This window comes from Larus michahellis, chromosome 1 (assembly GCF_964199755.1).
Source record: "Larus michahellis chromosome 1, bLarMic1.1, whole genome shotgun sequence".
In the NCBI taxonomy this organism is placed as follows: domain Eukaryota; kingdom Metazoa; phylum Chordata; class Aves; order Charadriiformes; family Laridae; genus Larus; species Larus michahellis.
The window spans coordinates 206,486,810-206,501,924 of NC_133896.1; the positions used below are offsets into that span (position 1 = coordinate 206,486,810).

The following is a 15,115-nucleotide window of genomic DNA, read 5'->3' on the forward strand; positions in this document are numbered from 1 at the left end:
AATTTGGGTGCTACAGTGTACAATGAAGTACATCATCATCCTCTTTCTTAAATGGTATTGGGGTGCAGAAAGATTAACGTAAATAGTTTACACTAGTTTTAGATACTAAGATTTATAATGCTTGGCGTTATATAGCACTACACATATTCAAGGAACAACTTCTGTTAGCCTCAAATATAGTTGTGTGTGCTCTGCACTTCTTCAGTTCAGACCCTGCTGTCTCCAGCTGGGTATCCAGAAAATGAGAAACACAGCACTAGAAAACAGCTGTGAGAAATCTGGTTTACGTCATCTGAGTAGCAACAGTAACAGGCGGGGGTAGAAACCCCTTCACGGCACTCAACTGCCTTAGGGATTCAGTTTTCTTTTCCGTCCACCTCCTGCCATACTCCATAACTTTCAACTCTGCAACAGATGAAGTAAAGGTTCTACAGACTATCTCCCTTTGTACTGTAAAATCATGATACATCTCCCCTATTACGGGTACTAAATCCTCTGAAAAAAAGTAGTTTGCATGCCTAATAATTAAACCATATGTCCTACATATGTAAAAGGAGGCTGAATTAAGATTCACACAGCATTTAATTCTGAAATTTTCTAGCTCTTGATTGCTGTGATTGTTTGCGCTGAAATTCATCTAAGGTAGATGTCTAAGTCTGCGCTAATCACCCATGGCTGTCTTACAGTCACTGGGGAAACAGAAAGCATTGGAGGGGGGGAAGGGCAAGGGGAACTCGACACTTCCGAAGACTATTATGAAAATTAAGCACCCTGTGGTGGCACCTGTTTCTCTCACAGACTGTAAGGGGAGCCTATGGTGTCTACATCAGATTTAGCCTTCTAAGTTTTGTTTAGCTTTCTATGTTTTGTTTTCTAAGTCTATGTTTAGAGCAGGTTGTTCCTACATTTGTTAATGCAGTGCATCAGTACTTTAAAATGCCCACAATGACTGTAGGTGTGCGCAAATCTTTCTTTTGTTTTGTCTTTTTTCAGCTTATGTATTTATCTCATTCTGACATTCCAGAGGCCTCTGGAGAGGCCTCGGTATTTAATTTAGAAAGTACTTCTGAATGAAAATGGAGCTAGATAAATGACAAAATATATTTTATTGTACATGCTACTTCCTAGGAATGCATTGAATTAGTATGCTTTGTTGGGTTCTCCCCCAGGAGACTGATTTAGTCTAATGATAGTGCAAGGTCATTAGCACAGTATCAGCATAAATTCTGCTTAACCAATGCCAGGTGGTAAACTAGTTTATGTTCATGCGTTGTGTGCATAAAACTGTGAACTCAACTCCTCTGTATGACGTGATCAGAAGAAAGAGTTGGGCAGCCTGAATGTATTCCCACTAATTTGGAACCAGAGATAAATCATTCTCACTGCTGCCCCTAAGAGAAGATGAAGACTCTTATGCATTGCCATGTAAAGCATATTGAAAAGATTTTTTTCTTAACAAGCAGATTTAAAAAATGCGTATATTTAAAAGAAACAAATTAAAATACGCTTCATGTGCTTTCTCTAATACTTCCAAAGCAACTACATTTGAGAATCTGGTTGCTTATATATTGTACTCTGTTCTAGATGGGTTCTATTTTTGGTATGACATAAAATTACCTTCCCTGAAAAAAACGAACTGTAAGCACAGAGTACATTGTAAGTTATACAAGGCTGAGTATATGGTCCTGCACCTTAGTAAGGGCAATACCCAGTATTACTACAGGCTGGAGGGATGAATGGATTGAAAGCAGCCCTGCCGAGAAGGACTTGGGTGTACTGGTGGGCACTTGCAGTCCAGAAAGCCAACCATATCCTGGGCTGCATAAAAAAAAGTCTGGCCAGCAGGTCAAGGGAGGTGATTCTGCCCTTCTGCTCTGCTCTGTGAGACCCCACCTGGAGTACTGCGTCCAGCTCTGGGGCTCTGAGCACAAGACATGGACCTGTTGGAGCGGGTCCAGAGGAGGGCCACAACATTTGTCAGACGGCTGGAACCCCTCTCCTATGAGGACAGGCTGAGAGAGTTGGGGTTGTTCAGCCTGGAGAAGAGAAGGCTCCGGGGAGACCATGTTGTGGCCTTCCAAGATATAAAGGCAGCTTATAAGAAAGGTGGAGAAAGGCTTTTCACCAGGGCCTGTTGTGACAGAACAAGGGACAATGGTTTTAAACTGAAAGAGGGTAGGTTTAGATCAGACATAAAAAAAGAAATTTTTTATGATGACGGTGGTGAGACACTGGAACATGTTGCCCAGAGAAGCTGTGGATACTCCATCCCTGGAAGTGTTCAAGACAAGGTTGGATGGGGCTTTGAGCAACCTGATCTAGTGAAAGATATCCTTCCTGTGGCAGGGGGTTGAACTAGATGATCTTTGAAGGTCCCCTCCAACCAAAACCATTCTATGATTCCGTGATGCACGCTCTGGAAGGCAGAGTTTTGAGCTGCAGAGTTTTGCATTTCTGACCCTTAGGTTCTGAATTTGTCCAATTTGTCCAGTTATTGATTCTGATATGACTGAAAAGGCCTCATTTTTCTACATCTGTGAAATACAGGCATGTCAAGAGGAAATATCACAGGTTTGCTTTCCCAGCATAAAACCACTCACAGGACTAAGATGGTCAGCAATGGAAAAGTGGTCCTCCATTGTGCTTTGTCCATTTCGTATTGCAAGCCAGAAATTTCCCTATTTAAAATGGTGTTGGAAAATTCTTTAGTGGAAAAGAAGAACGGAAGAAAATGAGGCTGAGGTTTTTGGACAGATTTAGTAAGTATCTCCATTGCACATATGCACCCAGACCTCAAAGAGGAATGAAATTACCCATGAAGGAAAGGAAAAAAAAAAAGTGCAGAGTCATGGCTCAGTGGTTTTGAAACACTGTTGACAAGATAAGTAAGTGGTGTTCTATAAAACTGCAAACAAAGGATGAAAGGCAAACTGTAACTCAGGAGGGCGTAACTCAGGAGGACATGGAAAAATTTCACTAGACAGTTCAGTTCTTATAAAATTCTGAAAATATTATAATAAACTTCTGATGATCTAGATGGCTGAGAGGACATTGTATAGGACACGTGTATGATGGCTGCTCAGAACTTCAACTCTCAGGAAATTGAGGGGTAATCTTTAATCAACAAAGGAAGATATTTGATCTCTTATGTATCCTCTCAACTGAGCACAAACTGCAAAACAGTAGATGACAGGAAGTTCACGTGCCATCTTAGTGGTGCCAAGACACAAGACTCTGAGGGTTCAGCATTGAGGTGCATATCAGTGTCTACAAGATTACTCAGATACTATGTTCTAAGTTGTTTACAAGACAATACTTTACAGAATTTGAGAGTGTTTCCATAATGAAAGTGTGCTGGAGAGGAAAATGCTCAAGTCAAGAGAAGGAAAATGCTTCCTGTCCCAGAGGAGACCACACAGAATAGAGGGAATGTCTGGGCAGGATAACACATGGGGGAACGTACACCATACTGTTCTCTGTCTTACTAAAACCGGATGCTTTATTTCTTAAGTGGTATCTACTATATGCAGAGAGAAAACATGAATCATCATGAGAAATTTCAGTCTGAAACCTCTGATCCTAGAGATCTCAGGCTATCAGTAATAAAACTTTCCTAGAATTTCTCTAAAATTCTAGATGGCAGTTTTCTAACTCAAATATAATATATCTAAGACAAACAAAATCTGACTTCATTTTGACAAGTGCAAAGGAACTGATCACAGAAATAACAAGAGTGGTTAGGTGGCTTGAGGACAGCTGTTTTGCAAATTCCAGAACAATAGGTTCATATTACTTCTATCCAAATATTTTGAAAGACCAAGAACAGGATCCGATAAACCATTACTGTTCATACACAGCACAAGATCCAGAGGAAAAAACCAAAATCCAAATCTTTAAAAATAGTCATTAATAATTTCAATTACTTAACACTGATGCTGGGGGATTCTCTGTCTCAAGATACAGTAAAATTGAGTTTCTTCCTATTTTAAAGTCAAGTTTTGATCTTTTTTGATAGAAGATACCATGCTAAATCTTGAAAAATCAAAGCAGGAGGTCAGACAGCAAAACACTTTGGCTTACTTATGTGAGAAGTCAAACTATATCGTGTCAGAAATGTCTCTTCTATCCTTTAAATGTGCAAACCCGGGAACTGGGATACAGAAGAAATGTAGTCTTTTTAATGATATTATTTTCTTACTAAGAAAAACTTATAAGAAAGCATAGCCCATTATTTTTAAATCTCAATTTAAATCTAAATGCTGGTTCTACTGATATCAATGGGGGAGAAAAATCCTACTTAACCTCAGGAGGGCAACATTTCTTCTTTCATTGTGGTTTATACTCATTTTTTGAAAGCATAACTCTGAATATTGCATGTGCACTCTATGTCAATTGCCTCCACCACTATGTACCAGTGGGTCTGAGTGATACAGCAGTTTTTCAAAAGGTAATAAATGAACGTGTTCATCTTGGGACATCCTTTTTCTCTCCCTCCCTATGTGTGTGTCAGTGGCGCAATATTTGTCTCTAACACTTGCAGTGGAGAACTAGCCAGAAGTTACATACAGCCAGCAAAAGTCATTTAAGAGCTGGGAAGGGAAGCAGGTGTATATTGAAAGGGAGAAGGGCACAGCATCCTGTAGCAGTGCAGACACAAGAGAGAAAACCAAAAGACTGGATACATCAAATCTGCCTGCAGCTGTTCTCAAGAATGGGCCAGACAGGCGAGCACGCACAGCTGGATGAAGAGCAGCACCATTTGCAGGTCTGTGGCCCAGATCTAATGTTCAGAGGGTTTTAACATGAGTTCCCATGAATCAATGACAAGTTTGTAGTGATACCAGGTGGCAGATCTTGGGCTTGTGTTTGATAATCGCAACACTTAAAGTGATCAGTTTCACTGGGGATTTTCTCTGTGTTTTGTTAAACTGCTGCCTGTAGTTCAGATAGTGCATCTGGGCCATGGATCACTGTGCTGCACTTCTCTTCTTGGTGTCTTGGTGCCTGTGGGGTATTGTGATTATCTTAGCAACACACAACTCTGCCCCTGTTTTCTAATTCCAAACATATAAGCGCTTGGTCTACCTTTTCCTTGCATTCTTTTGGTCTGCCATCATGTTTACATTCATTTACTCAAGATGCACATTTTGCAATTGTGAGATGTTTCTCCATCCTACTCTATGCACCTCTACTCATTCTTAAATCATTCACAGATTATAAACGGGGGGATAGGGTCATTGCCATCACTCGCCTGCCCTCCTATATAACACAAATCACAGTGCTGCCCTAAATTAATCCCTGGAGGTACATTTCTGTAGTTGTCATTTTCCAATAAACTGCAGAACCACTTAGAAATTTAATCTGTGGCTTGTAGTATGGTACATATAAACATGCTTTTCTCTTATCACCTTTACAGACCTTTTAGACATGATCAATAGACCCCGTGAGTTCCTAAGTACAGCTTGAAACTACTTGACTGGTTTTAGGAAAACATCAAAGCTTGCCTTTCAAATTTTCAGTGATGAAGAATATACAACTTTGATACTTCCATAGCTTTCCACACTGAAAAGTATGCCTTTTATTTCTAATCTTAATTTGTCTAACTCCAGCTTTCACCTTGATATGTCATTGTCCACTAGACAGAATAGCCTTCTAGAATCAATATCCTGCCTCCGGGAGGTAGCTGTGACCCCTCTGATTTTCTCCTTGACAAGCTAAATGGCTCGTGATTTTTAAGCTTTTCCCTGAATGGCATGTTTCTCGACCTCTAACCAATCCTGCGGTTTTCCTCTCAGTGTTTTTCACTTTATCATGGTCCCTTTTTAGACTATATCCACAGGAACTGGATGCAGCAGTCTAATAATAACAGAAGAAAGCATAATGCCCCTACTCTAATTGATATATAATCATAGACTCATAGAATAGTTTGGGTTGGAAGGAACCTTTAAAGGCCATCTAGCGTCTGCAATGAGCAGGGACATCTTCAACTAGGTCAGGTTGCTCAGAACCCTGTCGAACCTGGCCATGAATGTTTCCAGGGATGGGGCAGCTACCACCCCTCTGGGCAACCTGTGACAGGGTTTCACCACCCTCATTGTAAAAAAATTCTTCCTTATATCTCATCTGAATCTACCACCTTTTAATTTAAAACCATTACGCATTGCCCTGTTGCAACAGACCATGCTAAAAAGTTTATCCCCATCTTTCTTATGTTCCTATCTTTAAATAAACATCCAAGGATCCCAGTGATAATGCACAAAGATCTTGGGTTTTGCTATTTAATCACCATATTTCCAATGTTCTAAGGGGTGGACACATAGCACATCTGCTCCATGGGCAAACTGTATGACACTGGAGCATCTCCCAGGCAACAAATGATAACTGAAAGGGCTACTGCCCATTGACTTCCTTTATAATCCACCCCCATAATTTTTTCTGCATCAGTGCTTTCTAGGATTAACTTTACTTTATCCAGTAACCATAAATGTATTTGTTGCTGATGCTTCCTCCGTAGTCAGTAGAGAGAAACTGGATCTTCCAGAAAACAATTTAGCCCAGCCCAGCACAACTGCCTAAAACCACTGGGCTAGAGTGCCCTCTGATGGGTATCCAACTGTCTCCATGAACAATGAGAACCTATGAAACTGGCTTACACCAGACACTTTCAGAAGACTGAAATGAGGTGAGATGGATGCCACAGGCACTGGGTAGTGCTGCCATTGGCCATTTTAAAGCATAAGCTATGCCAGGGCTCAGCTTTACAATTCTACCCAGTATCTACATGTCTATCTCCATATAACACCATCACTATAAATCAGCCTATTACTCCCCCAAGGTTTTTGTCATCTGCAAATGTCATGAGTAATGACTGTATTTTTCCCAGGTCATTGTTGGAAATGCAAATCAATGCAGAAGCAAAAAATTAGCCTAAGTGGGGTTCTCACGCAAAGAATCCATTTAATAATGTTTCCCTTTTTAGTAAACATTTTTAAACCTGCCATTTAACAAGTTTTGAAAACACTTAGTATGCATGACTTTCATTTCATATGATTTAAATTGCGTGGTACTAAGTCAAATGCCTTATGAAAGCTGTAATTTGATGCTATTCTGTTTGTCAACCAGATTTCCGAGTTAGTGTGATAAAATTTTCTAAGTTGATTAGCATTAATTATATTATTTTCCTTTTAATTTTTATTAATTGAGTTTCATATCAACTGTTACATTATTTTATCAGGATCTCAGTCAGCTGACAGATTTGTAATTACCTAGGTCATCACACTTATACATTGGTATGTCCTTTTATGTAGTAACCATGATTTGCTGGAGGTCTTCATACAGAAATCATGTGATGCTTTAAATTATCCCAAACCCTTAGAATACAGATTAGACAATGTACTAGAATGTTCTCCAGAAAGTGAAGATCCAGTGATCTGCTCATAAAACTGAGCATAATCCAAACTTCTCACCCTTTGACACCTTATTATAAAGATGCTACTTTGCTTTGTAGTGGATTTAGCGCTTTTTAAAGTGAATGCAGAAGCTGTAGTAACAGTCATTAAAATGCAGGCTTTTTTACAAAGGTCTACCAATGCATGTCAATCTTGCTGCTCTATTCCAAAATCTTTCTGTACACTTGTACATCAAATGGAAAAAGCTGGGATTGATTGATACTGGGACTAAAATAAATACCTGGTAATTGATAGAGCTAGGCCTCTGGAAACCCACAGTAATATTCCCTGGCTGTTTTCTGACGTGAGAAAAAGACTCATCCCTTCTGCTATAAAAATATTTTGGCTTTAGAAGAAAGATGGTAGCATCCCATGCATTGCACAGGGAGGAACAGAAATGTAGCGTGAGTGTACGATAGGAGTTATACACAGTTCCTCTTGATATATATCAAAGCCATTGGTGGTGGAATCCACTTGCCTGTTTTCATCACTGTCTAATTTATGAGGCCCCATGCTGTTTTGCTTGAGAGTTCTCTAAGCAACAAGTATCTCTGCTTGCAGAAACAGGAATTTCATCTTATGCACCACAGAAGTATGTAGTCTTTAAAAAAAACCCAAACAAACAAACAAAAAAACCCCCAAAAACACCTCTGAGAAAACCTCAGTTCTGTGCCCTGGTCAGCTTGAGAATGTTTGAACTTACAGCCTTTATCAAGCCAGGGATCACATCAGACAAACAGCTGTGGAGTGTTTTAGGCAAAAGCCTGTTCCACTCTTGTGTCAAAGCTGGACCTGTGCAGCCAGGGAGGCACGGGGCCAGAAAGACACCACATGACTCTACCTCCAGACCCAGCTCTTGGGAAGATGTGTGAATTTTATATGAGAAAATTTATCCAGGTAGACCTGGGTACAGAAAGAGGAACAGCCTTGGAAACAGTGTCCTTTCTTGAATGAATTATGTAACTGCTCAGATACTGTCAAAACACCTTTTGTCTGCCTTCTGGGTGGAAGATAATCTGTTCTTCCTTCTCTTCCTCCCCCACTGCCTTAAAACGGCCACTGCATGCACCCAAGGGGAAGCAATTACGGGTTTTAACTCCCTGAGTTTAAGAGGTCCTGAGAGCACTGAGAAAGGAAAGACTGCACCAAGGGGTTGTGGTAAAGGTCAGGGTATTGACGACCTCCTTTTATCTTAAAAGGTACCTGCACTCAGAAGACAGCTAGCTTGCTGGGATCCTGTTGATGCTTTCGGTCAGTTCCTTGTAATGTAATTGGAAAGAGGCGGGCGCATTGACTGGATGGACAGAAGACATCTTCAGAGCTCCCCCTGTCTTCATTTGCTGTATCTCCTCTGTTTGACTTTCTGCTACTACTAGGATGATTGGATTGGCCACCTTCCCTTTGTTTGCCCAGTTTTGCCCCTGAAATAGGGGGCTCACAAATGAAGCACTGTTGGAGCCTTTCCATTACCTACCACATGGGAGCAGGATTAGGTTCACTGTCAGTTTTGGGGAACATGAGAGCGATAAAGAACCATGATTATGCATAACAGAATTGCACCCTACTGGTTCCTTAAGACATACAAGATGTTTCAGTCCCATTGTCATCCTGACGTGCTCTTGGAGAAAATGTTTCATACAGCCAGAGGCAGTCCTCTGAGTGTAGCAGGACTCATCCGATATTCCTGATACAGCACCGTATCGACATTCTTCTTCTACTAGTGAGGTGGCGTTTCATGTTGTTAAAGGTCTGGAGCGTGTTACAATTTGTTAGGCTGGCTAAGAATTTATGAAATGTCTTAAGAAATAAACTCACTAGGTAAGGATTTATTAGACAACTGTTAAAAACTGATTGTTTTTTCTATGTCTTCACTTGATTATTTTCATTGCAGCTAATGGAAGGAAAAAGAGTGTTAAAACAGCAATCTAATCACAATCCTCACATACCTTTGGTTTAGACCTAAACTCTTCCAGGCAGTCATACACTCTTTTAATACCATACCCAATTTAATGAGGGTCTAACTTAGTAGGAATTAAGTTTTTACGAAAAGCTTTGGACAGCAGTGCTTGGCATGACAGAAGAGCCCGTATATTTCCCCCAGGGACAACTGCGGCTTTTCTTCAGCCAATGTCTTTTCCCCAGTTATCCCACCGAGTCTCCTCACCCGCCCTGGTGCCACTCGGTGATGTGAGCCCTTCCAGCCCACGGGATAACCTTGACGTGGCCACTGCGGGCCCGAGGGTGAGGGGACACTTGGCTGCCTGTCCCCTTTGCTGGCGAGGAGCCCCTGGCAGACGTCTCCCACCCGCCGGGAGCCCCGCGGTCCCGGCAGGGCAGGTTCACCCCACGCCGGGGCCGCCCCCCATCCCCTCGCACCCACCACCTCCAGCTCACGGAGGGCCCGCGCCTGCCTCCCCCCGCCGGCAGCTCCCTCCCGCCTCCCTCCCCGCCGCCGGGCCGCCCCCTTCCCCCGGGCCGCCTCTCTCCCCGCCGGCCTCGGGGCGCTCCCGCCGCTCCAGACCCCGGCGGCGGCTCCTGCCGAGCGGAGCGGCTGCGAGCGGCGGCGGTGGGAGGCGGCGGCGGCGGCCCCCCCGCCTGCGAGGTGGGGGCACGGCGCTGCGGGCGAGGGGAGGGGGCGGCCGGCCCGGCCCGGCCCGCTCCGGGGAGCTCTCACCTTCGCCGAGTTTGGCCGGCCCCAAAAAGGCAGCGGAAAGTTCGGCGTGCAGGAAGTTTGGGGGCAGCTCGGAGAGAGTAACTCGGCAGCCGTGACGGCCGTCTCGGGTGGTGTGTTTTTTTGGTTTTGGGGTGGGTTTTTTTGTGCTTTTCTTTTTTTTTTTTTTTTTTTTTTGTTTGTTTCTTTTTCCCCCACTGCATACAACTGCCCCAAACACACAAGCAACCCGCAACTAACAAAAAGTCCGGGACGGGGGAGAGAGCACAGAGAGGCAGGCAGCACCCGCGGTGGGGAGCTCCGGGTTTCTTTGCAGAGCCGCCGTCCCGTTCGCAGCGGAGCCCAATGCAACTGCTCATCCTCCTCCTCCTCTACGCTGTCGTCCGTGCGAACTTCTGCAGCCGTCAGGGCACCACTGCCCCTGCCCAGAGCGGATCTATAAAAGCCTTGCGCTCCTCCAATATCAGGCGAGATGGTAAGTGTCCCTCTCTCTTCTTCATTTCCCAAGGGCTGCACTTGCAGAAGAAGCCCGGAGGGCTGCCGTCCCCCCACCTCCACGGCTGCCGGTGGGGGTCCGTGCGGACGGGGGTCCCGTCCCTGAGAGGCCGGCGGGGGTCGCCCGGGGCTGGGGGGCCGGTTCCCCGGAGGCTCCCCGGAGGCTCCCATCAGCTCGGGAGCGGTGTGGCCAGGTGGCGGGAGGGAGGTGTGGGCTGAGGGGGCGGCTCTGCCCGGCGGCTGCTCCTCCGGGCGGTCCCAAACGTCTCAGGGCAACTTCCAGGAGGTTTCCTGGCAGCACGGCGGTGTCCCCCCACCCCGCGTCCCCTCCGGGCTGCGGGCGGCACACAAGGCGGGGTGCCCGGTCCCTGCCGCCGCGGGGGGTCCCGCCCGATACCCGCGGGACACCCCGTCTCTTCTGTGTCCCTCTGCCGTGTCGGTAGCCGGGGGCAGTGCGGGGAGGGCGGCGAGTACCTGGCGGCGGCGGGGTCCCCGCCGGGGCGGCGTGTGGCGGGCGGGCGGCGTCCCTTGGGCCTCAGGGCGGGGCGCGGGCGGTGCCGCCGTCGCCTCAGGGGCGCTCGGCGGCAGCGCGGCCTCGCTGCGGCCTCTCGGGGCTCCGTCCTTCTCCGGGTGGAGGGGCCGGGCCCAGGGCCGGGCGTTCGGCCGGGTCTGCTGGGAGATGCCCCGCGAGGTCGAGCCGCGTCCCTTCAGGAGTAGGATGCCCGGTGATGGTGAGCACCGGGGAGGGCGGCTGCGTGCCGTGGGACGCTGCCCGCCTGGTAGGAAGGGTGGTTTCAGTATGGTGTTGGAGCTGTGGCACATTTCCCGCAGAGGATATAGAATCATAGAATCATAGAATTTCCTAGGTTGGAAGGGACCTTTCCGGTCATCAAATCCAACCATCAACCTAACACTGACAAAAACCATCGCTAACCATGTCCCTCAGCACCACATCTGCCCATCTTTTAAATTTCTCCAGGGATGACGATTCCACCACTTCCCTGAACAGCCTGTTCCAATGCTTAATAACCCTTTTGGTGAAGAAATTTTTCCTAATATCCAATCTAAACCTGCCCTGGAGCAACTTGAGGCCGTTTCCTCTTGTCCTATTGCTTGTTACTTGCGAGAAGAGACTGACCCCCACCTCTCTACCCCCTCCTTTCAGGTAGTTGTAGAGAGCGAGAAGGTCTCCCCTCAGCCTCCTTTTCTCCAGGCTGAACAACCCCAGCTCCCTCAGCCGGTCCTTGTGCTCCAGACCCCTCACCAGCTTCCTTGCCCTTCTCTGGACCCACTCCAGCACCTCAGGATCTTTCTTGTAGTGAGGGTCCCAAAACCGGACACAGTACTCGAGGTGGGGCCTCACCAGGGCCGAGCACAGGGGGAAGCGAGCTGAGGTGCTGTTGAGGTTCAGGTGCAGTGCAGGTGCCTTGTGTGCGTGGCCAGCACGGCCATGTGCTGTGGCCCCGAGGCGAGTGAATGTGGAGCTTGTGTAAAACCAGCACCGCTGCAATTCGCCACCGGAATCCACTCGTTTGTGATTAGAGATGATCAAGAAAACCAGGTCTTTTGGGTAGGGAAGGGCGATGAGCCCCTGGTTGGGGAGCAGCCTGTTGTGTTCCAGCTGCGCGTGGGAGGACCGGCTTCTGCACATTGCAGTGTACCTTCCTGCAGAGCGAAGTGCAAGACGTTCTCCCTGAAAATGAACAGAGTTAAGTTCAGTCTTCAAGTTAACGTCTTCCAGTTGCCAGAATTTATATATTTCATAAACCCTTTTCAGAAACCCAGTTACTTGAGCCATTTCCAAGATTGTGCTCTGTATTTGCTGGTGTTTATTTTTCAGCATGTATACAATGTGTGTAGTGGGTATACAGTTGATTTAGGAAGAGGTTTTTGTTTCAGCTTTGGAGTCATATTGAACTTAATAATCTTTTGTATGCCTTTCCTAGTCAGTGAAAGAAGGCACAGGGAAGGTGAAGAGGCTTTTTCTTAGAATTGAGATAGTGAGTCTGGAAGCAAGACAGAATTGCAGTTCCTTCTGTCTCAGAAGTCAAATTTAATCTAATAAAAAATGTATGTGTCTGTAATAAAAGCATACATCCATTGTTTCTGTTTCGTCCTTTAAAACTATTGTGTATTTTATCAAGCTTAATGACTTGTTAGCCTGCCATCTTAAACTTCATGGAAGAACTGAGACTATCTCTGAACTAAGCTAAGCAAGCTTCCTTGCAAGTCAAACTCCAAACAAGCTTTTTTGTGGAGAACTGCAGTGATTTACTTAGCACTTCAAAATGTGTTTTACTATGATCTTCTCTGTAGAATCAGTGAAGAAATCAGTAACCCCTCAGATAAATAAAGCTTTCAGCTTACAGGCAGCGTGATGGGTGTTTTACTATGCAGAAGAAGACTTCCTGTGGTGAAATTGCTTCTTGGAGTGATGAAGAGAACAAGCTTATGTGAAATGTGAAATGATTAGTTAATTGCTCTTTTCCTAGCTGTGATCATGTAACGTTGTGATTAAGCTTTGTACCTTTAAAATTACCTTGCACAACTTGTGGTGTCCGAACTTTCTGGGTACCGGGACGGACTGGTACTGGGGCTGTTTGAAAGGGGCAGATGTATATGAAATTACGTGCTACCTTTGACCCCGCCTGGGCTACGTGCTAAGTCAGGCCTGCAGCCCGCAGACAGAAACGCAGCCATGACAAAGTCAGACACCTCTGCAGTCCTTTAGCGGACGTTATCCCTGTACTGAGGAGGTAACACAGCTTTAGGAAGACCACATGCAGACCCCTAGCATGCTGCAGCCTTGCTCTCTCCTTGTGCTCCAGAATCCTCTTGCTTTTTTTCTGCAAAGGACGGTGTGTTCTGGTACAGCCAGTGGAGCTGGGCATTGGGTCACAACATCTAAAGCAGATCGGCTGCTGATCAGCCTGATTTTACTCAGATGAACCAAACTGTTGCTTGAGTTTGTTGACTAAAGGTCTATATTTGTGCAGCCAAAGGTTATGAGCTGTATTCCAAGTGTTGCATGCATGTGACGAGCTCACAACCAAAGCGTTTAGAACATAGTTGGCTGTAGGCCACTAAAAGTATTTCTGTCTTTTATAATTTTCAGTGGTGTTTGTGTCTTGTTTTGGTCTGAGGCGCTGATATGGAATAGCATTAAAGACATGTGGGTTGCATTGCTGAGTGAGACAGACAGTATTTTTTGCTTTGTAAATATTTGCAGACATGACAATACAGAATAGGATCTAAGAGCACACAATACACTGGGGGTAGTATGTTCCAACAGTCTCCCTCAAAATGCACAGCAGGGATAAAAACTAATTTATGTCCTGGGTTGATACCATGATTGTTATGTTGCAGAATCAAGAGAGATACTGAAGAGGAAGCAAGGTCTGTTCAGCTCTTTAAAAAAACATTGTATCTTGGCAAGTCCAAGACCACCTGCATATTTTATTAAAAAAGAAAACAATCCTTTGGATTCCAGTAACAGAAAGTTACCTCCAAGCAGGATAAACTAATGATGATGCTGCATATACAGAGCTTAAATATGGAGGCTTGGTCTTGCTCCTGGCCAAAACAAATCTTTGCACTGTGCATGATTTGAGATTCTCTTTCTTCTTTTAGGCTAAAAGAGGTTGGCCCATTTGTAATTGCTTTTACTGAAGACTGAGGTTGCTCTGGGAAGAAATCTATAGATGAAGGGCAGCACATACAAAAAAAGTGCTATTTAATGGCTACCAAACCTAACCAGACTGTACTTCCTGCTGAAGATATTAAGAATATAAATAACCTGCTTACAAGACATCCTCTTGTCCTAGTGGAAGGACGGGCATTGATGACTCAGCTGTCCAGTGCAACACTAATCAATTTTGCAAAGTGTCCTGGAGATGCCAACCACATTTATAGCACATGTAGTGGTATTTACTTAAAGTGTTTATTAGTGCCATTACCTGTTAAGTCCTTTGAAGTTCGTTCGAATAACACACAGAGGGCTTCCAGATGCTTCCATTGTTCTCTTTGCCTCAGTTTCCCAATTTGCAGTATGCAGGTAATACTGCCTAATTACCAGAAGTCTGATACTTTGTTTCTGCTATTTTTGTTGTTTATGTGTACTTGGAGATGAAAAACAGAGATGAAAAGTGCTAAGTAATATTTACTGTATGTTGTCTAACCAAAACATCAATTGCTCGTTCTTACCCGTTACTGAACAAACATCTGTATGAATGCACAATCTAGGAAAGTATGCCTAGGCTGTACACTCAGACTAAGCATCACTATACATATTTTAAACTTTAAAATCCGAAGTTTAAAGAAAAGGCAGAACAGAACAGACAGCATAGTGTCAAATCGTTCCAGTATGTAAACAACCGAAAGGCATGGAATCAGGATCTTCTGATGTGGATTCAAAACCATAACATCAGACGGCTCGAGATAAGATTCGGGGCTCTTGTGTTTTTCATTTTGAATCCAAAAAATTAGGAATTTCCTAACTTCA

The 15,115-nt window shown here is 44.8% G+C and overlaps 1 protein-coding gene across 2 annotated transcripts in view; it reads left to right on the forward strand.

The window, feature by feature from the left end:
- The first annotated feature begins 10,072 nt into the window (after positions 1 to 10,072).
- The window catches only part of PDGFD (platelet derived growth factor D), a 138,829-nt gene continuing 133,786 nt past the window's right edge, over positions 10,073 to 15,115 (forward strand). The window contains exon 1 of one of the 2 annotated variants that reach the window (XM_074570707.1): positions 10,073 to 10,594. In XM_074570707.1, the coding sequence (XP_074426808.1) occupies positions 10,465 to 10,594 (130 nt within the window). In that variant the 5' untranslated portion in view covers positions 10,073 to 10,464. The remainder of the gene's footprint in view (positions 10,595 to 15,115) is intronic. The other variant, XM_074570697.1, reaches the window with a different exon arrangement.